The 24898-nt window shown below is 44.4% G+C and overlaps 1 protein-coding gene across 1 annotated transcript; it reads right to left on the minus strand.

Annotated features, from left to right (window-relative positions):
• Window positions 1-1020: 1020 nt before the first annotated feature.
• LOC144109484 (uncharacterized) lies at window positions 1021-24102 on the minus strand. Its single transcript, XM_077642306.1, has 13 exons — window positions 23775-24102; window positions 19587-19883; window positions 17132-17382; window positions 15582-15654; window positions 13410-13510; window positions 11961-12165; window positions 10647-10743; window positions 10323-10572; window positions 8074-8113; window positions 6857-7004; window positions 6169-6245; window positions 4394-4578; window positions 1021-1606 (listed from the first exon to the last, which is right to left on the minus strand). Exons 1-13 carry the CDS (start codon window positions 24046-24048, stop codon window positions 1544-1546), a joined length of 2061 nt encoding a protein of 686 aa, XP_077498432.1. The 5' UTR covers window positions 24049-24102; the 3' UTR covers window positions 1021-1543.
• Between the last annotated feature and the right edge of the window lie 796 nt (window positions 24103-24898).

Here is a 24898-nt window from a genome sequence, read left to right on the forward strand (position 1 = left end):
GTTTACAAACACGGTTATTCTTTTCTTACATAAAGAATAATTTGGCTGGAGAAGTCGCGCCTGCATTTCGTATTAAAATGAACAGGGATGATTACATAAGTCTCCTTTCAACTGTGTTATCCCAAAATGAGCTAGAATTCTTAGCCAGTGCCTACCACATATCGCGGCGAGGTAGCGGAGATTAGGGATAAGTTCTTCCTAGGGCTTGTGCTTCTTGTGCGCACTTGTTATCGTGCCTTTTTACGTGCGAAGATTTGGTTGCTGGCCTTTGCGAAGGGAAGCTTCGGGTTTTTGGGTTCTTGTATTTTCGTTTTTTTAGCGCAGCATCTCATGCTCAATTTCTGCTTGTCCTGAATAAACTTTAGCTGAAATCAGCGGTTATACAATATTTATTACTGCTTTAATCTCTGCCTTCGTGCACTAAGTAATCATCCGTCACAAATATGTAGGAAATTTCGCGCTTTTTTCAATAATCATGTGATGTCATATGGCGCATGGCAGAATTACGGTGACGCGTACATTTACTTACCGAATCCCCGATATTGCTGCTATAATTTTGCGCAAAAGGTACCCATGTGGTCGTCTCTTCACAGAGTGGCTTTAATTTCCTGGGTATTCTAAAGGTAAGTTTCTTTCAAAATCATGAAAATGCGGCGTCGCTGAGGTCAAGGGCACCCACCTTGGTGGCGTTGATTTCTGAACGCTTGCAGACCGCCGTCGAGCGAGAGATTATGAAGATGCACAGGAGATGAATAGAGAAAAAAATTAAACATAGCATCGTGTACATGGTCGTTTGGGTAGATTGCAACCTTACTGTGTGTGGCTGTCCTCAGGACCGCTTTCAAAGCGAAACGAAATAGAAAATTAAATTGTCTTCGTATGGTACGTACGATATAATCTCCGGAGCACCATGGATGCTTTGAGAGAAGCCGTTGTGTAGTGTTTATCCTGAATATCACATCAACCGCAGTAAAGATCTGCGGATTGATTTTCTTGAGCAAAATTCTTACACGCGTTTTGTAATATATTAGTTTATTGATAAAATCCAGCGGCCTGTGTTTCAGGTCTTCGGCGTAAGTAGAGTGTGGGAGAAGACAGCAGGAGAACAGTAAATATTTTAAACCATACGATACCACTACAGATGTTGCCTAATAGGCAGTGCAGATAATTCTAAAAAGTCGAATGAAAACTGCGACTAGTTAGCAATTCACTTTAACACAATAACGCTTTTTGTTAACACCATGCAGTAGTAAAGGGCTCGGAATTGATTCCCACCGCCTGCATTTGTTAATGTCTAAAATAAACCTCAGTATCAGAGAGATTGCAACGAATTGTTGCGATCGGTTAGAATCTAAATGCTACGCTGAGGTCGGGATGAAACCGAAGGAATCTTTATCAGAAGGGGAACGCCACATCGTGCTGTCAGGGCGCCATTAAGATGTCGGTTCTATGCTGGCATAGCAATGAAATTTTTTTGCGAGGGCGGTTCGGATGTGCAATTGCTGTTTAGTGCAGCCTGTGTTAAAGGCTGCTTCCCGCACATCTAGCATTCGCTCTCGTGCTTGTCATCGGCGGAAATGGACGGATGACTCCCATCGTCAAATCCCTGCACGGAAGAAGGAAACAAATATTAAAATTTTCTCTAGATACAATATTCAGCATTTTAAACATTCTTTATAACCGTTTAAGACGCGTTTGAAAGACGTGGTCTACTCTCCATTTGTAGATGTGAAGAGCCAGCCGGAAAAGAAGAGCACGGAAGGCAATCAGACATGCATCCTATCCCAAAGAATGTGAAGTATTCGTACCACGTTTTTCGACATCGCTGCTGAGGTGACTAATAGAGAGAATTTCTTTGTTTCCACTGCGACCACTCGTCAGAAATTAAAGGAATATTATTACGTTAGGCATTTTAATCCCGCTCATAGCAACTGTCTTGGCCGTGTTGGGGTGTGAGCAACGAGCGCGTTAGCCCTTCTTCTCAACAGTCTATTGAAGTGCGTCACATTGCTGCGGAAGTGCTACAGAGAAGACGTTAAGATTAGATAAAAACATAGTACATACTTTTGCGTGGCTACGCGCGGAATATCGTGCGGTAGCACTAGCTGGCACTTAAAATCCTTACGTGCTAAAGGCATTTGGCCTAACGTCTTTTATCGTAAAGGCCTTTGTTCTAAAGGCCCTTATTATGAAGGCCTTCCACATAAAGGTATTTGAAGAACGACATTGCGCAATCAAAATAGACAAACACAGGAAAAGGCCAAGGAGACGAAAAGAGCCCAAACTCTAAGTTGAATGCGCAACGTGGTTCTTCAAAGCAATGCACCAACTAGCCCAACAAGAAGTTCTAAACACATAAAGGTCTTTACCTGGAAGGCATTTATAATGAAGGCTTTTACGATGGCATATTTCAGCAGAGGCCTAAATACGTATGAACTATATGTATTTACCACAAAAGGCCTTTGACCTAACAGCCAATACCCTGAAGGCATATTTACCTTGAAAGCCTTCACCCAGGTGAAGGCCTGCCATGTGTAAACCTGCCAGGTTGCCCACAAACCGGTGGGCAGGTGGGTGGTCTACTACAAAGCAGGCTTCAGGCACGTATTGTCACGACCACAATATTACGTTGCGCGTGTTCTTGGAAGTTTATTGCAACTCTATTTCGTGACACAGTGGCGTTTTGTATTTACCAGCGAATAGAGCATGCACGTCCCCTCATACATTGACGCTATTCAGGTTCCCTAAACTTATGATTGCAAAAGTACGTACGCATGTACGTACGTACATGTCACGTATATACGTAGTAGAGTCAATCACACTTGTCTAGAGCGCTTGAGTGGTGCGTTGTGGAGCAAATTAACTTAAATCTTATCGCAGCTGCTTTGCTGGGGATAAGGCACTGGTGCCTGCGCGGCTCACATGGGTATTAGGCTGCTCTCCAACGCAATTATAGTGAAAGTCAATACCGACTTCAGAATTTCGCTTTATTTCCACCGGGCGGTACCTCTCAAGCGCTCTAGACAAGTGTGATTAACTCTGTACGTGCGTACTATTGGGGCAAAAATGATATACTCCACACAGCGGGAGCCGAAAGAACGGAAAATAGCATCGTAATGGCATCTACAGGCGGCATCTGGGATCGAGACAGCCAATGGGAGCCCTTTATTATCTGCAGGCATGTCGCTTGAGAGTCGGCGCGCGCACCGGCTCTCAAGCCATATCTCGAACGCGAGGAAAAAAAAGAACACGGCAGTTTACTGTCTTTGCAAGCCTGCCCTGAACAAAACGTCAAGGTTTCGCCTCTCAGAACCTCCTTCTTCCTTCTGTGCGGATATGCTTGCGGTTCAAGAGGCACTTTGCTCGGTGGCCGCCGTTCCCATGCTACCCACAGCCCGCATGGTCATTCGCACCGACGCCCTTCACGTCACACGCCTACTACGACGAGTCAGTCGCACCCCAGAAATCTGCCAAGACATCCATCGTCTAGCGGCACGCATCCCGCAGCAAATCCGTATTGAGTGGGTCCCGCGTGACCTCCTGAGCGCACAACTCCGCGCAAATTCTGCGACCCGCCTTTCGACCCCAACCTCGTCTTTGCCTCGAGTCCTCACTCTAGGTGACACCGCCCTCCTTTTAACAAGAAAGGAACACCTCCGGCGCCGCAGACGTGCTCTAATCCCTCCGTGTGCGGTAACCCTCCCCCGTGGTCTTACACGTGCAGAGGAAGTTGCGCTTCGGAGGATACGATTCCGGGTTGCCCTAACGCCAGCTGTGACACGCAAGTGGCCGCATTTCAAAGATTTGTATCCCCGCCCCGGGTAACCAGTCTGTAAGAACAGAGACTGTGAGGCGGATATCCACCACCTGTTGTGGCATTGCTCGGCGCTGAAGCCGACGAGAATTCGGCACCTGGCGGCAGTGGAACTCTCACCGGACAATCCGGATTGCTATATTGCCTCGACACAGGGTCCATATCATCGTTCACTTCTTGATTTCATCAAATCAGCCCACCTTTTTTCATTTATTTAAGCATCTTAGTCATCTCTCACTTCATAGTTTTTATTCCCTGAGGCAATAAACATCGCTTCAAAAAAAAAAGGACACAAAATGAAAAGAGGGCCACCAGATCGCTACTGCTGCGGCGCAGCTCGACATTTTGGCGAGCTGAAGCAAGAAACCTTGAAACGAGTCAAGCGACATGCCTGCGGATAATAAAGCCCTCCTATGGGCCATCTCGATCCCAGAGGCCGCCCGTAGATGGCGTTACGATGCAGTTTTTCGTTGCTCTGGCTCCCGCTGCGTGGCGTATGCCACTTTTGTCCACAATAGTACGTATGCCCGAAATCGGAAAATGTACCCAGTACTGCTATTACACTAAAAAGGAACCTACCGTGCACTCCTCTTGCAGCGAACTGTGTTCTTGCGTTTCTGCAATGTGTTCGAGCAAGTGTATCTGAGGCAAAGTTTCTGTAAGGTGAGGGGTGCACGCGAAAGATGTGGTTGCCGTTGAAATACCCCTGTCGTCCTCTTCACTGATCTTTTCACAAGGCTGGCGGGCATCCGAATGCTCGGCAACTGCAGTGGAAAAAAATAGGCAATAGATGTCTGAATGTTTGTTATTTAAAATTCTGTTTGAGTGTCTCGAGAAACTTGATTGCTTAAAAGCACTCAACGGACACATGCGCAGGACTGACTTCTATTCGGTGTAAAGGCGAGAGCGCTGCCTCTATTTATTAGAAAACATCTACGACCAGATGGCCTGAAAATAATTTCAACCGTCTGATGAGTCCTTAATATCTAACAGAAGTGCGCAGTATATACGACACTAATATACCAACACTGCGTATCTACGGACTGAAACCTTTTTTAATGGTTTTCGAGGAATCCATAAACCTATAACAAGCTTGTGCACAAAACGTAGGCTGTTTCTTTAATCAGCGCAGAGTTTTAAGCCACGGTACTGCAATAAATGAATCGAATGATAATTATTTACAGCATTCCGTGCACATGAAAGATTTTAGATAAATTCAGAATCCAAAGTTTACAAACAAACTTGCCCGAACATGACGAAGAATAATTTCTCTTGGAAGTATACCGCGGGGAAGATGTACAGGCGTGAGAAAGACTGGAGAGATCACGGCTCCGGCGTCAGAAGCTGCTGTGTGGCCGCACCGCGGCGGTGCTATCTCACGCCCCGCGCTCGCTGCGAGAATGCCCCGAGTTACGACAAATTTCGCCCTCGCTCTCGCTCTGGTGCTTATCACGCTTGAAGAATTTCTAGTGCGCCATTCGGCTTCTCCGCGGCTGACGTTCGCGGTGAAACGGCGCAAAGAAAGGAGCGCAAAATACGTCTCGACTTCGCGGTAGGCAATCATAAGTATGGATGTGAATCCAAATCGCCCATTGAAACGCGCTTCCAAGTTCGTGGAGCAAAAAAAGCTTGCTCAGGATTGCCGGTCGGAATACGCCATTAGACGCGGTAGACTTCTAAACCTTCGTGCCAATGAGTTTTGAACTCAAGGGAAAAACAAATCACTCTTTCTTCAGTTCGAAGAAAGTACCAAGTGCAACTAAAATCAAGCCGTCCTTTTACCACTCTCGAGCAGCCATGGTGGCTCAGTGGTCATGGTTCTCGCATTTAAATGGAGGTGAAATGCTAGACGCCCGTGTACCGTGCGATATGTCAGTGCATATCAAAGAACTCCATGTGGTCGAAGTTATCCGGAGCCCTCCACTACGGCGTCCCTTATAGCCTGAGTCGCTTTGGGACGTTAAACCCCATAAAAAGCATTTTCCAGTCCGAAGCGCAGTGGTTTGACGCTGTGCTGCGATCCTCTTGCTCCGCTGCTGAGTGGCAGCGCCATGTCCTGGACACTTTGCCATGCCTGCTACCCTTCGCGACCATCAGCAGCAGAGTAGCCGAGCGCCGCACTAGAAAATTATCAAGCTTTGTATGCACGCCCCGCGAGAGTCAAGGCGGTGTTTGTCATCACTTGGGGCACTCTCGCAGAAAGCACGCGATGCGAGATAGCGCCGCGCAGCCTACGCAGCCGCTCCTGCCGCCGCAGCAATGGTATCTCTTCTTTTGCTCACGCCTGTATATTACTGAAATCTGCACCAAAGGCTGACTACTACTCTGGCGGCAATGTCAGGTAGTCTACGTACATTCTAGAAGGGTAGTGGAGTGTTCTTTGCTCATTCCTGCAGAAGGAGATTCTGACTTCTCGCGTCCCCTTTTCTTCCTAAAATATCAAGAGAAAAAGGAAGAAAATAAATCAACTTAGAATGTCCTTACACCACGTAAAGAAAACTGAAAGTTTCCTTAGTGATCCATACTGACACTCTAAAGGATAAATAAACATTACACTTTATTATTGAGCAACCAATAGCTTTGAGTACACCGTTTTCCTCAGAAATAAAGCTACTTTAATAACATGAGCTTCCCCAGTTCGTTTTTTTTTGGCTAGATCACAGTCTGAATAATAGTTTTAAGACTATTTCCATTATGCCGTTAGAACTTGGCGTGAGAAGAGCTAATGAATGAATCAGCAGGAGTTGTAACTAAATGGTCATCGTATAAAAAGAGACGCCGAAAGAGAACTTCGTAACACAAGCCCGTGTTGTCTTGCTGCCTCTCACAGAACTTGTCAAAGCGCGATGGTGGTTCTCTAAATGTGGTTTTAGTTACGCTCTGAAGAGCCTATACATAGCTGTTGTTTTAAGCATGGTGTCATCTTTGGGGCTCTCGAGCAATATAAATTCCAGGCGTCTCACCGAGATTTATGTCTCCCACAAATGAAGCTCTCTTTTGTGCCAGTTTAGCAGAGCCGTATTATAGATCTGCGGAACTTGCCTTCGACAGTAGCACGCTATGGGAATGGCGAACAGGATTAGGAAGATGATGGCAAACGAGATCGCGCCGATGAAGAACCAGTCGCTTGTGCCGGCTCCCATGAAGAACTCGCCGGCAACACCTCTTCTTGTGAGCACACTTTCGCCAACTGAAAAGTTCAGAACGGGAGGAATATCAAGATTTAGCGTTCCCTCTTAAGCTTCATCAGCAAAACATAGACTTTTGTTTTATTGCCTTAAAACATTCATTAGGAGGTAAGTTTTTCATGCTAGCAATGATTTCTTCTTTTCCACAAAGGGCACCGCGGTGCCTCAGTGGTTACGGCGCTCGGCTGCTGACCCGAAAGACGCGGGTTCGATTCCGGCCGCGGCAGTCGAATTTTGACGGAGGCGAAATTCTAGAGGCCCGTGTGCTGTGCGATGTCAGTGCACGTTAAAGAACCCCAGTTGGTCAGAATTGTCGGGAGCCCTTCACTCGCCTTTTTCTCACACCGAAACTTAAACGGAACGCACAGATCCAGCATTCAATATCTAGGGCAAGTAAGATGTTTTTTAATCGTAGAAATTTGAAATCAGCGTGAAATGTTGTTAAAGAAGACCTTATTTTTCTGCATGTCAGATCTATTCTCGATTATGCATGCATTATTTTGGGCCCACCCATATCAGGACTATTTCATTCATTCAATAGAAAAGCTGCAAAATCAGACTGTATGCTTCGTATGCAATAATTATTAACTATGTCAAAGTATCACTGAGATAAAGAACGTGCTTGGCTGGGAAACTTTAAGCGCCAGAAGAAAAAATTAAGGTTGAAAATCTTCCACACTATTTTCTATAATCAAACAGGCCTTGACAAGCGGGACTATGTGACGGAGGCAACCTACACCTCGACTCGGCACGACCACTCCAAAACTGCAAAACGACCCCTTTTGCGTTCATTTTCCCCCAAAACAGTGAAAGAGTGGAATTTGCTTCCCAACGACAGCGTTTCAGTCATCGATAACTACGATTTTTATTTCCGGCGGTATTTATGAGTGTAAAATGTTTTAATTCTTTTGTCTTTTTTGTTTTGTATTGCCTTGATGCCTATTTCTTTTGTGCGTTCTTGCAAACTACTGTGAAAATTACGTATTTTTAAAACTGTCTCTCTACGATAATGCCCATGGGCGACGCAGGTATTCTGTAAACAAATAAATAAATTTCATTTTGTGAACCTACCTAATATAGACGAGGTCAATCCATAGCCATACCAGGTTTCCTGCAAGCAAATAGAGTCACAATGGTCATCATCGTCATCAGCCTGACTACACCCACTGCAGGGCAAAGGCCTCTGCCATGTTTCTCCAATTAACCCTGTTCTTGGCCAGCTGCGGCCACCATATCTCCGCCAACTTTTTAATCTTATCCGCCCACCTAGCTTTCTGCCGGCCCCTGCTACGCTTGCCTTCTCTTGGAATCCACCACGTTGCCCTTAGGACCATCGGTTACCTTGCCTTCGCATTACGTGTCCTGCCCAAGCCCATTTCTTCCGCTTGATTTCGACTAGGATGCCATTAACCAGCGTTTGTTCCCTCGCCCATTGCTACCTGTCTCACCATGGTCTTATAATAAACTGCACATCTCCAACCAAAAATGTTAACTTTAACCCAACGTTTCGAAGCCGACTCGGCTCCTTCATCAGGGGTGACTGAGGGCAGTAGCTAGCGTCTTTTAAGTATGGAGGGGAGGTGGTGGGGTGAAAAGAACGACAGCTGTGTCGCGAAAGGCGCGGGAGAGGGGGGTTTAGGCTGTTAGTCACGCTGGCGCACTGCAGGGAGGTGCTGAATGGCGACATTTTTTCGTTGCGTTGAAGAGCGAAGTCCCTGGGCATATACTGGGGGCAGGTTCCCTTTTGGGCGGTTGATATTGCTCGGAGTGGTTTGGATATGCCAGGAGTCCAGAAGGAGATGTGCAGTTTATTATAAGTCTTCAAACCCAACCAGACACGCAAATCTGTCAAAATGTTTAGTTCTCACCATGGTCGCACGGGCGAAATTTTTTGTCACCGCTGAAACTTTTGATAATGTCATTCCAGGCTCTGTGAGCAAGCGCGTATTATCACGTGGAGCTGCAAACACTTTTTTCAGATCCCCGAGTTTATCCTAACATCACAAATGAAGTATCCGTTTTAACTATGTGTTCCAGCGGGAAAATTAATGCATACGGTCGTAGTTCTGCAAAATTAACCTTTCTTCCTTTCTCCAAAAAAGGTAAATAAAGATCTAGAGGAAGAGGAAAGGCACAACCGTGGACCTTTTTTCTTTTCTTATATGAATATCGTGAAAATATTCTCATTGTAGGATTAGAAAGAAAAGTTGGCGAGACCAGTTTGCTGGTCGGGCTTTGCAAAGTATGATTTCTGAAGTCAACAACAAGTGAGAGTGCAGTCACATATTTTGGCCTCTAGTACATCAGCCAAATTGTATTTCCATTAGTGATGCGTGCTGTACGCGAAACTTTCTCGATGCAAAAAGGGGAAGTGTTAATTGCTGATTCGTGGAAAGAACACGCCATACATTTTCTTTAACAAACACGCTCAGTGGCGGCACAGACCATGGCGGCCCAGACCGCGGCTGAATGCCTACAATAATCCTATCCTTCAAATACGCATCGTACAGCAATTTAAAAAAATAATTCAATCAGTGTCAAGTATTTCAAGAAAACAACTCGTATCCAGGGGCGCCTGACTGCCATATTGACAGGCGAGGAGGTTAATGGGAGAGGTTTTTTATTTTTGCCAATAGTGGACGAAATGTGTTCGCCGTTGTGGTGTCATACATACCACAGTAGTTTGTTACTGCAAGTAACTGCAAGTTACTGTAAGTGGCGCACTAAGTGACGTTAGCTGAGATCTTACGAAAAGAGAGCACCGGCATCAACGCAACCAGGAAGCATCCGAGCTGCCGCCCCGTAAAGTCCTACGGAGCCTTCTTATCCCGTCTTGATTTCTGCGTTCTACGAACACCACAAGGTGATGGCTTTAAAGTGCTTTTGTTAGAAAGTGGCTGCTTGTCTCAGTATGATATATCCCAAGGTTCATACTTCTAAATCTTCACTTCCTTGAGTCCTAGTGAAGGCAACGGAGCAAAGCGTGACTTTTTCGTCACAATGCGGGGACTTATTTCAGCCGTCAGTTCTATAACTTCACAAATGCGGGCGGGAAAGAATACTGGGGTTGAGGTGGCTGTACTAGAAGTATTTCCTATAAGACCCCTGTTTGAGTATTCCATTTCATAGTCAGTAGTAACATGTTAGGGAACAGAAAGCGCTTAGGTAATGTTATGATTTTTTTTCATCGCCGTAACTAACAGGGACGACGCTGCCAATGTTCTGAACCACGGAAAGTCTCATTCGTGCTTCGAGAGCAAAAACAACGAAATAAACAGCGCGAAGGCAGATAATAAAGAAGAAATCTGGCAGCTTCTTACGTCGGTGAGGTTTGATTCTGCGACCAAGGCGAATCTATAGTGTGTGTTCTTTTTTAGCGGTTTGTTCTCAAAGCCTCCCACAGCGTCTCCGGTGCCGATGACGTACTGCAGCTGGTCATTCATTTCACTTGGTGCAAATGTCGCTGCGACGTAGTATCCCAGTCCCGCGTCTTCTGCGGCGCTGTAGTTCAGTAGACTTACGGGCAGCTCAAACTTGCGTTCTCCACGCACTACAATCAGATAGTAAGCCCTGAAAAAAAAAATGCTTCAGTTATTCATTGCCGTCAAAATAGCAGTGCGCGATAAAGTTTCCAAAATGCCTACGTCAGGAGTATCTTCTCTGTGTCGACTGGGGATAGAGTAACACTAACTGTGCTACCATGAAGGCCGTTGACGATTGGTGCTTGATCCAGCAGAAGAACTGCAAAAAAGAACGAAGAATTTAAAGCAAAGGCGATGGTACATAGTACATGGAACGTATAGTATGAGGATAACAACAACAAAAACAACAACAACATGGTACGAGGGGGGGGGTAACGTCTCAAAGCGACTAAGGCTATGAGGGACGCCGTAGTGAAAGGCTCCGTAAATTTCGACCACCACGGGAGGTTGTTTAACGTGCACTGATATCGCACAGTACACGGGCCTCTAGAATTTCGCCTCCATCGAAATTCGACCGCCGCGGCCGGGATCGAATCCGCGTCTTTCGGATCAGCAGCCGAACGTTATAACCACTGATCCAGCGCGGCGGACGAAGGCGACGGTGGCGAGCGAGGTACTTCACGATTTTGTATAGTTGGAGGGAGAATGACACATTTTATACATAATTGGGACAGGAAATCCGCCAATAACATAGTTATGGTCCTTCATGGGTGGCTTTAAGGAACAATTTCCTGCCCTGTTTTTTCGTGTGATATAACTGATGACCTCTTGCATATTTTAGAGGGTTTTAGCATGGCAGGGAGGTACTGCGGAAGAGTTATATAGACAACCAGGGCTGCGTCTGTATGTGCATACCTTTATGAAATTAAATTTCTTCTCTGTGAAATCTCTACCTTATCGATTTAAACCAACTTGTGTTTATTTTTGGTGAAACGTTTTAGAAAATTGCGTACGGTAGTGTTTAGGTGTTTTAAATGTACTGCGACTTTGTTGCACCAACTTAGTGGGATGGATACACGCGACTTAAAAGAGAAGAAATAATGGCAGAAGCAAACAGAAGTTTAAAACATTAAAAAAAGTAAACAAGATCGTTATGAGGAATTAAAACTGGAGTACAGAATCTCATATGATTAACAGTATAATAGAGTATTGCGCATTTCTCGGGCTTTTGTGCAGATTTCTTTCAAGTTTAGGGTGGAATATATGAAAGCATTTTAGGTAACTCTCTGTCTGCTATTTTTCTATATAATTTTAGCTGTGAAATAATTTCTCCTGTTGGCGAAACTCTGGAAAGAATCTAGTGCTATTTCCACTACAACTTAGATCAATGTCTCTTAAATGGGACGCCGCATTCGAGAAATCCCTTTGATTAAGTAGTTACGTGCAGCTCGTCTTCAGTTTTTTGAGATATACTTATTTAAAACGAGAAACAAGCAAAATGCATATGAGAGACCTAAACCAATTCTCAGTGCTCACCTGATAATTTCGTGCTGAAGTTCGCGCAACTCGGTTTGCTGTAGCTATCTGCAACGCTGATTTGAACGCAAACCATGTACGTACAACCAGGTGATAGTCCTGTTAGTTGAGTTTCTTTGACGCTGCGGTCTTCTATCATGATGGAAGCTTCTGATCCGATTTTTGTTAGACTGCGGTCGGAGCAGTTGACCGCGGTGTACTTCACCTGGATGGAAACGATACGAGGCGGAGGAAGTAAGATAGAAACTAATCGACTAATGTCTTGAAGATGACTGCGGCCTTAAGCCTGGAGATTAGCTAACATTGCGCTCAGCTTGACGCAATAGTGCTGCGGAAAATATATGGCTACTGAAATAAAGGTGCATACTCAGTGGCGCCTTCTTCACCCAAGGGGCATGTGTGTGAAAAAAGAAATCTCTGCGCGAAATAATTTCGTGAATACCGCGAAAGCGTGATAGCGGCTTAGCCAACTAATGCGAGCTTTTGCGGTAACCCTGAAGCGAATGAATTTATTGTCACAAGCAGTTGTAATTTTTTCTCCCAACGCCAGCTGTATGACAGGCTTTCTGTTCCCCTGTGTAAACCAAGGACTGCAGCGCTCACCTGTTGCTGCACTGAAAGCGGCCCATGCGAATTTGTGCTATAACCAATTTGAAAGCCGCGAGTAGTTGAATAGTGGGTGCCACACCTACACCCCTTGTAAACATTCTGGGGTACTGCAGCTGAGGCTCGGCAGGAAAGAGAAGGAGACGGGCCTTCGTCGCCTTACCGTGGGGTGCGGGTACCTGACCATTAGCGAGCCTGCACTGTCTCTCCATCAGCCCCCCCCCCCCCCCCCTATAGCCCTCTGCACCTCTGGCCTGAACAACGAGCAACCCACTCCCCACTGGATGGGGACAAAGGCCTGTCTTTTCCTCAGTCCAGCCTAGCCGCTGTTATAATGCCTCAGAGAGCTCGCCGGGTTAAAAGTGACCTTTGACAGATAGGCCGGAGTGTTAATGAATTGAGAGTGTAATGGGGGGCCGTTCTAGTGCAACCATCACTGTCGCTTTCACACATTTTTGAAACGGCGACGAGTGGGGGGAGGGGTGGGGTGTGTTCGAGATCAGTGATGAACTAACAACCATTTACTCTGGAGTCCGCTGCTGTCTTCATTTCCATTGAATAGGATGTACCAACCAGTTCATATATTTGTGATTTTTCCGTGCCTGAAGAGAGCTAAATCCCATGCTTTATGTTACGGAGCCGCGAGCAAGAGATTTGAACTAGAGCCAGAAGATTTAACTCCTTTCCAATCGCAAAGCAAGGCTACTGTACTTCTAAACCGAATGGCCATCACACCACCGTCTCTTACGTCAAGACTTCTCTTGAACTACGGATGGCATTAAAGGTTCGTGTTTCAGAGATTGTTCTTTTGCGACAAAGGCAATGCAAACGAGATATACTGACCACGTAGATCGCTGATTTTCCATTCACCGTGTCAGGCAAACTCCAGTTGATGGTCAAATCATGTTCAGCCCTCTTTGTGCAGCGAATTTCTTGAGGTGGTTCTGAAAAAAAGAACAACCAAAGCGACGGCAGCCGTGTGTAGTTGTTAAACCACGCAGTCAGGTGAGTTAGAGTAGAATGCGACCCTTGCCTGAAGAACATTGAATCTCAATATTTCTAAATCTGAGAGACCTAAAACTTTATGAGACATAAGCGTGACTCGAACTAAAGGGCAGTCGACAGGAGGATGAGGTTGATGAATTCGATTGCTCTGGAAACTGCACTCGGAACACACTGGCGCGCTGAGCGTTTTCGAACGAATGCGACTAGTAAGCGCTGATGTCAAGTAGGTTATGCCGAGTTGGCTACGCTGCGAGGTACGGCAACGGCCGCAAGGCTCCAGTGGCATCCCAGATCATCTTTCTCTGGCCACGCCTAGTGCGCAGGACAAAATGAGGGGTAGACAGGAGCGGCACTCATTTCATCGAAAATACCACAAACGGAAACAGGGCAACGATTGTAGCGCACGTTGGGAATTTCGAACACGGGGCGGGAATTTGTGACAAGCAATGAAGGCAAACTGTGCGCGGCCATAGCTACGGCAGCAGCGCGATGCCAGTGAACGACAGGCAATGGTTACTGATACGTATCGAAAACTGGATCCGATGGCGAGGCGCTTTTCTGTTGTGCTTCGAAATCTAAGGTAGCTCATTTGGGCTACTTATTCTAACGATCTCTCTCATCACTAAGCGTTAGATTTAGCGCAAGTTTTTCCGAAATAAAATTAATCTGATTTTCATAGAGCGAAGACGTCAGTTTTAATAAAGCGTGTGTTCGATTTATAAAGATTACAGGGTACGAATGACCATGATATGCAACTTGCGTGAAAGACTGGGTAAGTTCGTTGAACATGCAGAGTTGACACAGCACCAACAATATTAGGGCGAAGTAGAGACCAAAATAGCGCTGTCTCGTCTTACTCTTCGTTCATGTTTTTCGCGCTGTGGCTGATGCCTAGGAAGGCAGAGAAAATCCGACACCTTTCAATTGTTCCTCCACGGCGACGGAAGTACAGTAGGCTCTCTCTTGGTTAAATGGCGCCAATATATTAGCATTGTGCAAAAGACAACTTCTGGCTGATCTTGTTTTCCAGGAAAGCGAAAAAGATTGTGATCTTGATAATACGTGCCGCTGTCTGGATAAGGTGCGTCTCACCTACATAAATTTGGGCTTAATGGCTTATAAACGGTGAAGGAGGGGGCCTAATGACGAAGTTATCGCTGTATCTACGGATTCTCATAAACGGCAAAAATTCGGTAATTTCTTTTCCTGCCTAGTCGTGTTAGTATAAACAAGATATGCTGTAATGACAGCAACTGCAGTAGTTGAAAGCCCTGTGTTTCACGTGAGATGTACTGCAATTAAAAAAAAATCTTTTTGAGTAAGAAAACGCTATTCAAGGCAGAGTATTGCAAGCGATTTATCGCATCAGAATACTGCTAAGGAGTACTGATTAGTAGGCTGCCTAACTAATATTGCGTAGTTAACCTTGTGGCTATTACTGGTAGTCTACTTATTTGTTCAGAGGCGTGTAGCCCACCGTAAATAATATCTATATCAGATTTGAGAATTTCTAAAAATTAGTTACCCTCGACGCAGAGGCCCAACAAATTTTGGCTACGTCGCGCCAAATTGCGTGCTCTTTCGAGGAGCTTTCAGGCAAGGTATTTCTTCAAGGACAAGTGAACGGTCAAAATATCCTAAAATTGTTCGGCCACAGCGCCGAGGGTGAATGCGTTTTTGAAATTCTAAATACTGACATGAATAATACTTATATTACTTAATGTGGGCTACACGCTCTTGATAAATAATGTTAGCAACAGCAATAGTTAAAGCGAATTACATTATATTAGTTAACCATCGTATAAGTTCACGAGACTTAGCTGTATTTTAATGCTCTACACCACAGATAATGCTACTGCAAAAAAGCGCTCCTCTAACTCAAAAAGGCTATTTAGAAAAGCGCAGAACACCTTAGTTGCTAGATCAGGTGTGTTAACTTAATGACATAAACTGCTCTCGGAAACGAGGAGCAGGAGTCTGTCCACACAAATATGCAATATTCATACTTACCCAACTCTTTTGTTGCAATCTCTATTTTTGCTGAGTAGTCCGAGTACGATGTTCCTCTGTTTTTTGCTTTTACCTGGTAATGATGATCAATATTAGTACCCTCCTGATCAGTGAGGCTAACTTCGTAACGTATGAATAATAACAGCTTAAGCCCTACTGAGCTTCGAGTTAGGAATTCGAGGCGTAATTTTTAATATTGTTTCAGTCACGAAACTAGGAATTACAGAGAACATAAAAACAACTTTAGCCTACGGGCAAACGTTCCCCGAAGCATGAAAAGGGAGTGACAACAAAAATAAAGAGAGTGTTGTCTAGAACAAGCCCCTATTCATTATAATTCCTAAGATATAGGTGGTGGCAACTGCGCAGGATGGCGTCGTAAATGGTGTCGTTAGCTTTACAGAAAGGCTCTATACAAAAAATAAGCTCTTTGCGCTGTTGGTGCCACAACATTAGTGGAACACTTTTTATTCGTGCAGAAAGGCTGGCATCTTATGGAAAGCAGTTTAAGTGGTAACAGAATCACGGATGGCCACAATTTTTACATTCCCGACAAAAAAGGAAAATGGTTGACTTTTTTCCAATTGTAGGCTTAGTAGTGCAATGCAGACGAGTCATGCAAATATGCTTGCGCACTATAGAGGCCGCAGTTACTTCTTCTGCAGTGGCAAGAGAACGATTATTCAATGTACTCATCAGATAATTAAAGAAAAGAACTCATAGGTTGGTTACCGCTCTGTAACGCGAGATGAAGTGACAGATGTCGAGGTATTTTATTTTTGATAGCAACATGCCTATAGCCTTTAGGTATACAGATTATTAGGCGCTGCAGGTTTATTTTTTGTAGCGATAGCTACATTACGGTAGCGTTTCGAGCCTTCAGCGTGGCGGCGCCGCCACCCTGTGGCTGCGCCGCCACGCTGTCATGTAGTTGGTCACGTGGTGCGGAGCAGCTGCCGGCGGCGCGGCGCCGTGGCTGATCACGTCTTTCGTTGGGTTGTTGGTCACGTGACCAATTTCCACTCAGCCAGCTGTGGCTATTGCGTCACTCCAGGTTTAACCACAGCTAAACCACCACCAATTTATTTTTTTCATCAGCAACCCAGCTAACACGCTGTCGTAGACCGTGGCACGCAGATTCCTGAGATCAGTTCGTAGATATATGCTTGCTAATACGTTTTCATTTGCGGCAAAGTGTGGCCATTTTCGCCACGGTTGTGTGGACGGTTGTGTGGAGTGTAACGCAAGCCGTATAAAATATACTCTCCCTGTAACTCTCAAGAAAAGTGTTGTGTTACAACGACAACAAACATATGCGGGAGATCATAGTGTGGTGTCTCAACAGAGACCTCAGAATTCTCTGGGGAAAGAGAGGCTTAATACGAATAAGCTAAGATGCTGATTCACAAGCCTTCGTTGACCTTTGTGAGCGATATACATATTTATACCTTGAAAAGCGTCCTAAGAACAGCAACTAGGTCTGGAAAGATTTTGTGGTTGTCAATTGAGCCTTTAGGAATGAAAAGTATGAACTGAAAGGGGCATCTCACCGCAAAGGTGTATGTTGTACCAGGCCGCAGATTCTCGATGGTGTAACAAGGATTTTCAAGACTGCAGTTTGAGCGCTGGAAATCCTCTTCACTTATGTCCATCTCAGTGTGTCTGTCCAGGTTTCGTTCCCCCCAAAACTTGATTTTGTATGTTTCCATGACGCCGTGCGAGGGGTAAGGGGCTTTCCAGGACAAGGTAATGCTACTTTCCGTTGCATTGAACCCGAGTAATTCCGTTGGTTTCGGTGGAGCTGCAAAAGAAACAGACTGTGCATTACCTGTTTTCGAGAACATAAGAAAAAAATCATCTTAAAAAGCTATTTATTAGAGACTCTTATGAAGCCGGTGTCGTGTACTAGAAAAAATTTCTTGAATATAAAATGCCCATGAGTAAAGGTGCTCTCCCTTAGAAAGAGAAAGTTTTAAACATCTTTCGGTGCCTAAATTTAACTTCTTTAGGCACTCTGCAGGCACATGCGCTCAGCTGTTACAGGGAGAACCGTAGAGATGATCCAGAATTTGTTATTTTCTGGTTCTTCTGAAGTTAACCAGACGCCTGGTAATTCGCCTCGAAACAGCTCCATAATGGCTTCCGCGGTTATTGGTTCGTTTCCCGCGATCGATTGAAAAAGTGGTAGGTAATCGTGAACGCAACGCATCGGCTTGACCCCGCTTTCAGTTACATGTGGCAGTGCACTCCTGCCTGCTAATTTCTTTAGCAGCAGGTCACTAAGGTTGAGCGCTAGGCAGAGCTCGACGACTTAAACTTACATTGAATGAACTGATACGCCCCCGCATTGCTATACGTTATGTACTATACGCAAGCTTTCACAACAAAGTTCAGTGGATAGTCAGCGTTGTTGCTGTCTGTTTTTTGAAGAGAAATTTATTGCCCCAGGGAATCAATGATAGGTGATAGGTGAATGATAGGTGTGATGAAAGATGTAGAAGTGATTAAATGAATAGAAAAAGGCTATCAGATTTTATGCAGTCCAGTAGAGAACGATGGTACGGTCCCTGCGTCCAGGCAATGCTGTCTCTTTTCATCATCGGAGTTTCGCGCGGTTCTTTTCTGTTGTTTAAAAACAACTAGCACTAGCAGCAGTGCGGTTCAGCGCGTCATTTACTAGATTTAATGGGAACCTCCTCTTTCTGCAATTTCGTGTTAGCTCTCTGTAATATCGCCTTTGAATATTTTTGGTGAGATGAAGGTACGTGGATTCCCGCCGGCTTGGTGCGCAGTGCAGCTGCAGTGTGTGCTTGAAGCCCGGCCTTTAAACGTGTTCATATTTCAATATTGCGCTCAGAGGATTACATTACAAGTAAATGATTACATATCAGATCTAACTACAAATTATGTACCCTTATGTACAAATCTGTTAGAAATCTACTTCCTTTTTCGTTAACTAGCAGCGACCAAAATTCGCATCGCAACGACACGCCTTTTTCTAATAACAGTAACTTTTTACTCCCTAAACCTAACACTAATTATGGAAAGCAAACAGTTCGTTTCACTGCCACTACATTATGGAACTCATTACCAGTTAGCATGAAGCAATCGCACCGAAGAATCCCACCGAAGAAAAGTTTTTAGAATAAAGTTTTTGTACGACATTTACAATAATAAAACAGGAATTAATAAAAGCCTCTATTTAAGGCAACCTCACTACGTTTCGAGTAGAAGGGACAATACCATGAAAATTAGAGGGTATAACTGCCGGATCAATACATTTAAATATTCATTTTTTCCCATCACAATAAGTGACTGGAATCTGCTGCCTAATGAAGTGTTTGAGAGCGAGAATTTCCAGGCAGCAATTGACCTTGCAATATTCTGATTATGCTGCTGTCAGTGTTGGTTCTGTGTCTCGGGTGCAATCAGAACGCTTTTATCTTTTTGGAAGTTCTTATCATTTTTCTGTAACTTTTATTTCTGTTTTGTTCTCTTGTGCTGTATTGAATTTTACTGTTAATGTACTTACCCCCCCCCCCCCCCCCTACAATAATGCCTCTCAAGGCGCTGTAGGTACCTTGAATAAATAAATAAATAAATAAAATCGTCTAATAACTGTGCCTTCAAATCCGCTCTCCATCAGTTTTTACAATCCCCCTAATAGTATTTTACTTCGTATATGATACTAGTTTTGTCATTTATATCATTCAATGATTTGTGTTTTGTAATGGTCTGTATGCTATTAGGTGTGTAATCATTTTTCATTCAAATAAGGGTTTGCATTATTTCTCGTATTTCCCTCACTGCTCATTCATGATGCCAACAACTTTAATTTTTTTTTGCGTCTGCTGTATGTAAATCTTTTTTACAATTGTTCTTACAGGAGGTCCCGTCCGCAGTCTCTGACTTTGGGACCTCCTTCTGTATTCCAGTGTTTCCAACCTTGTACCATAAACATGTAATAAATGAACCTTGAAGCTTGAACCTTGAAGTGAGACTCACCAGAAGCAGACGTGGTGAAGTCGATAGATGCAAACCCCAGCGAGCGGCCTCGAAGATTCTGAGCGAACAGCCTGGCCCGATACGTAGTGAAATGCGCCAGGTCGACGCACATGTTGAATTCGTATGTCGTGTTCCACTCGCTCTGCTCGATCTTCCGGGGGTCGGGGCTGTCGAGCTCGAGGTAGTAGCTGACACTTTCGGCGTTGACGTCATGGCAGGGAATCCCCGACCATGACAGCACATCTACCCCAGGCATGGATAGCGAGTGCCTGAGGTTTGTTGGCCAGCTGCTGGGCGCTGCGCAATTTACAAGGCGAGCAGAAAAAAACTCCCAATTTGGGGTCGCTCTCAGTGGTCCTTTTCTTAACGACCATATTAGGTTTTAAGTGCTTGCGGTGTGCTACTGGACTCCTCTGTTATTGTTTTTGTGAAAAATAGAGAATGGTTTCTTTTGACTGACTTTCTTTCTCCTGGCCACGCAAGACGCGCGACGTTATGGAGAGTGCTCTGTAAAATACGACTGTTTATTTAAGAAAGTGTGGTTATATGTTTAGCACAGGAGGTAGCAGTTCTTCGCTATGCAAGGTTTCGTGCGGCAGTAGCAATTCGCTCACCGTTCATTACAAAGAGCGGAATCCTGCGCTGTAGTTCATCATGCTACAAAGAGCCATGCAGCGTGTCGACATCGGTAAAGCAGGCAGTAGCTTGATACCCATACAATATAGCCTAAAGTTTATTTCAAATACGCCTATCACCGGTGTATATAAAACTGAGACGTAGGTAAGACCACCTGGGGATCTTTAACGTGCACTGACATCGCACAGCACACGGGCGCCTTAGCGTTTCGCCTCCATCGAAACGCAGCCGCCACGGTCGGGTTCGAACCCGGGAACTCCGGATCAGTAGCCGAGCGCCCTAACTACTGAGCCACCACGAGTGGTACCATGCAGAAGAAATTTTACGCTTTTGAACACGGCTTGTTACTCGCTCTGGTATGACTTTGTTCGGAGTTAACATCAGCAAAAAGCGAAGATATAGCGTTTTTGTACCGAGTTTCAGTTACGTGCCACTCAGATGGACGTTTAGTTTTGTAAAACTGATCTTAACTAAGCTTTTCGCCTTGCACTAAAATTGCTCCTGCAAAAACGACTTTTTTTAGTGATATAAATACATATAAGAAACACCAGGAGCCCCAGTAAAAAAAAATAACGGCTTTCTGAAGTGAAATGTAGACTGATTTGATTCCATTATGCTTCAATGTATTTTTTCTAGTCACCACCCTCTTCATCGCGTTTTTATAAATGCGTTCCGAAAGATCTGCTAGAAAGAAATTCTGTTTTTGGTTTCATTTAATAACCCACAACTGTATCCTTGCGAGGTAATCTGTGAAATTTCGCACGGATAAAATTTGAGCGAAAATTCGGGAGTGCTTGGCAGATACACCTATATGGCACTGCATTTGGGCAGTGAATAGGCGAAAGCTACGAAACATATGGTTAGGTGCTTCAATTTGCGAGGTTGTATTTTAGAGAGAAATGACATGGCCTGCAGCTTCGTATAAAGAATGAATAAAGGCTGAGCTCACTGTAATCTAAATTTTGCACGAAGGCACAAAGGACGACGTCAAGCGCCGACCGGCCCTCTGGCGGGAACTGCTTTACTCGTGTCGCTTGCCTCGTCTCTTGATTATGCATTAACAAAAAAAACAAAATTGAGTTGTCGCCCTGAAGGCCCCCTTGATTAGCCGGTCACAGCCCCGTTGGCTGTTTCCGAGTTGTGGCATTGCTCCTGCCCCGTGGCCTGAATTTGCATAGTAAGCTCGCCGGCTTTGTCACAGCCGCGGCTGCTGTACCACTGCAGTAGAGAAAATATTCCTTTTCCATCGTCTGTGAGGCACACCCACCAGGTTTAACGAAAGAGAACAACTTGCTTGCGGGCAACGCAGGTCTAACAACATTTGGAGCGGCCTACGATCAGGCGCATGCCAGGGAGAATAACGTGTCGAGCTAGTTACGGACCCCGGATTCCCAGCGCCGCTGCACTTCATCAGTCGCAGCGGGTATGCTCAGTTGCATACAGGTATATTGAAGTTAGCTAATAGTATGCTCCCTTAGAAGCAGATAGAGGAGAGAGATTAACAGTGTTTTCCAGGCCAGTGTGACAGGCATCACACGAAAGTACCTGCATTGCAACAGATGACGCATGTCACCTGGGCTTAAAAAAAGCTTCTCTACTAAGCGACAGAGGAAACGACACCGGTCGTATCCGCGCGACCTTGGTAGCGACGCTAGCGACCGGTGTCACTCTCTTGTATGCGAACAGGGAGCTCACTCTTAAATACAGTTTAGAGTTCCGGTTTCCATATGTAAGGTCGTACCTGGCCTATCTTTGTTGTGTGATATTTTTATCCTTCGCTGAGAGCAGGTTTCCACCTTCATAGTCAACGTTTATTCTACGGTCAGATGATAGAAATGCATAACCAGTGACAGGTGTGCCAGGATGGTCCTGGTTTACACTATGCTATCTGAAAGCTCTAAAGGAATACTGGATTAGAGATGATCATGAGTCTGTTTATTGAAGAAACATTTTTTGCTACTTGGTCTTTAAGCATTACTTTAAGCTCTAAGTTTTTAACACAACCAAGGCAGGATGTTCGGCCAACATAGGATTGAAATTACTTCATATAACTATAGTGATGACCAACTTTTAAGCATGCAAACCTGCCACGAGAAGGAGGGTTTGTAAGAGAATGTGCGCACAAACGTAATTAATGAGTATTTCTTACAATTACAGATCAAAATCAACGCTGGCATTAATGGAATAAAGCAGTTCATGATCGGTTCGCGAATGCATTTTGCAAGCGATATAGATTGAAATATTCTCTGTTAAGGAATAATTTAATTAGAGCTTCTCTGCGCTTCCGGCTGCTACACAAAAATGAACTGTATATACGTCTGACTAAAGACTGGCGTCCAATATAATATGCCTATGATATATGCTTCCTACGTCGCGAACTCTACGGGAGGATGGAAAAAAGTTGCATGCTTTCTCTTTAATGTATATGCACCTCTCACACACGCCTAAATACAATCCTTTATAGGTGCGGTCCAAGATTCCACCCTTTATAAGGAGAGTGGCTAACTCGCTTTTCTTGATAACTACATACAGCCCCTATACCAACTCTCACCTAATGCCCTAGGGTATTTCAAAGCCTTCAATGACGCCTTACAACCTTGTGTCCTACGAGATGAAAACAAGTGCTACCTGGAAAACAAAATCCGACTGCGTTTTGCTATTTGAGAAAGTGCGAGGTGTACGCCAAGATTTGTTCATAAATAGAAACCTGGCCTCAAAATCCGAGCACCGAAATACCATGCTTGCTTAAAACATTTAGACCACCTATCAGTACAGCTAACTGTGAAGTTATCAGCCGTAGCCTGTGATAATGAACAGAAAAATATTTGAAAAGTTTAGTTTAGTTTATGAGGGTTTAACGTCCCAAAGCGACTAAGGCTATGAGAGACGCCGTAGTGAAGGGCTCCGGGAATTTCGACCACATGGGGTTCTTTGACGTGCACGGACATCGCACAGTACACAGGGCTCTAGAATTTCGCCTCCTTCGAAATTCCACCGCCGCGGCCGGGATCGAACCCGCGTTTGAAAAGTGAATCAAGGGAATTTGTTTCTGCACTAATAAATTTAATGCGAAGTCTCAGGTTTATTTCTATGTGCTTCGAAGCTTTTTTTGTTCAAATTTCACTGCAAAATATACACCCGCGCTCTTGTTACAACAAATATTTCAAGCTGTAACAATTTAGCATTGAACATGTTCTTATTCTGATCTCTGACAATGAACGTGAAGGTAACGACCAACTTAAGACACTAATGCAAAAGGCGCATGTAGTGCATGTCAAACTATGGAAGATCATACGGTGCTGCAATATGGTAACTGATTATTCGTTCTGAAAGATCGCTATTAGGCACTGCGCCAAAACTATATTGAGTTCAAATCTTATAGTTACCTCAAGCAAAACGTTATTACAAAGCCAAACTGAATACTTGGAAATAAAAAAGTGTTTTGCCAAGCATTCACTAAGGCGTTATAAAATTGCCTGTCGCAAAAAAAATCACTTTAATGATAACAGTCTGTCCATTGCTTTGTTGCTGAACACTTTTCATAGCACTCACCTGCTGGGTATGTTGAGAAAGAGGCGTTTGTATGAAGACGATCTGGATCTAAAAGCCCGCTGTCAGTCCTAGTGACGGCTCTGATAGTCACAGCGTACACGGTATAAGGGTGCAGTTTCTCCAGTGTTGCATTGATGCACTTCGACGGCACAGTGAATTCTTTTTGAGAGCCACCCGCCAGAGGACAATTGGAGCGCATATGCGATACCGGCCAGTAAGTGACGATGTAGTGCTGTATCCAATGGCCAGCTCCCCCTGGTTGGGTCCAGCTCATAAAAGCTTCATAGGCTCTTGAATTGATTACGAGGTCTGTCAGTGCAGGCACCACTGCAAATAGGTGTTTTCAAGAGGAATGATTGCTTTTTAATAAACTGCACAAAATGGCAAACTTGTGAATGGGAAATTGTAGTCCCTTCCAAAATGTTGTCAATGTGAGAACTTCGTTGCCTGCTCATATTAAACCAAAGTCTAGAGAAACAACGTAAAATTACTCGTCTTGTCGTTGTCATCCGCTCTTGCGAGAAATTTTGCAGCACCTGCTGTACAGGAACTATTTTGAGTAAGGAAAATTTTGTGCTCTCTTAAGACATAGTTGCGAAACCTTTTCGAAAAACAAACAAACGCATTCATCTAAACAGTTTTTGATGTGAGTAAGCCTCAGTTTTTCTGTAAGTAAAAACAAGGTGAAAGTATTATTGGTTTTTGTCGTTTCTCTCGCTTGCCATCGTGACGAACCGGGCAGCACAGATTTTACTTTCTGTTCTAAGGCCATTGCGTACAATTGCAGAGAGTCCTAAGCACGTGATCAACAACTTTAAAGCCTGATTCGATATGTATATAAAAGCTAAGCATCCTATATAGTGTTAAGTCAAAATGACAAGAGAGGTTTTTCCACGTGGATGTAATACAACAGCTTGCAGAACACCATCGTATCACAGTGTAAGAATACAAACAAGCATTCTTTCTTTTTACGCAAGGTTTTTTTTTTACGCAAGGATATATTTGGAGCACAACTTCAAGGTGGCGCATTTATAAAGCTGAATACAGTGTCCTCCTATTGGTTTACACAAGAAATGTGCACATAATAAGCAATCAAAGATGAATACACTAATAATTCACTGGGA

This window comes from Amblyomma americanum, chromosome 11 (assembly GCF_052857255.1).
Source record: "Amblyomma americanum isolate KBUSLIRL-KWMA chromosome 11, ASM5285725v1, whole genome shotgun sequence".
In the NCBI taxonomy this organism is placed as follows: domain Eukaryota; kingdom Metazoa; phylum Arthropoda; class Arachnida; order Ixodida; family Ixodidae; genus Amblyomma; species Amblyomma americanum.

What these genes read in the sequence shown, in the direction of transcription:
- LOC144109484 (XM_077642306.1), bottom strand. Translation starts at nt 24,048, where the DNA reads ATGAGCTGGACCCAACCAGGGGGAGCTGGCCATTGGATACAGCACTAC. An exon ending in GTACAACATACACCTTTGCG is followed by an intron (nt 15,655 to 17,131) that starts GTGAGATGCCCC and finishes CATCATTACCAG; the next exon opens with GTAAAAGCAAAAAACAGAGG. An exon ending in CGCTGCAAGAGGAGTGCACG is followed by an intron (nt 1,607 to 4,393) that starts GTAGGTTCCTTT and finishes TCTTCCGTGCAG; the next exon opens with GGATTTGACGATGGGAGTCA.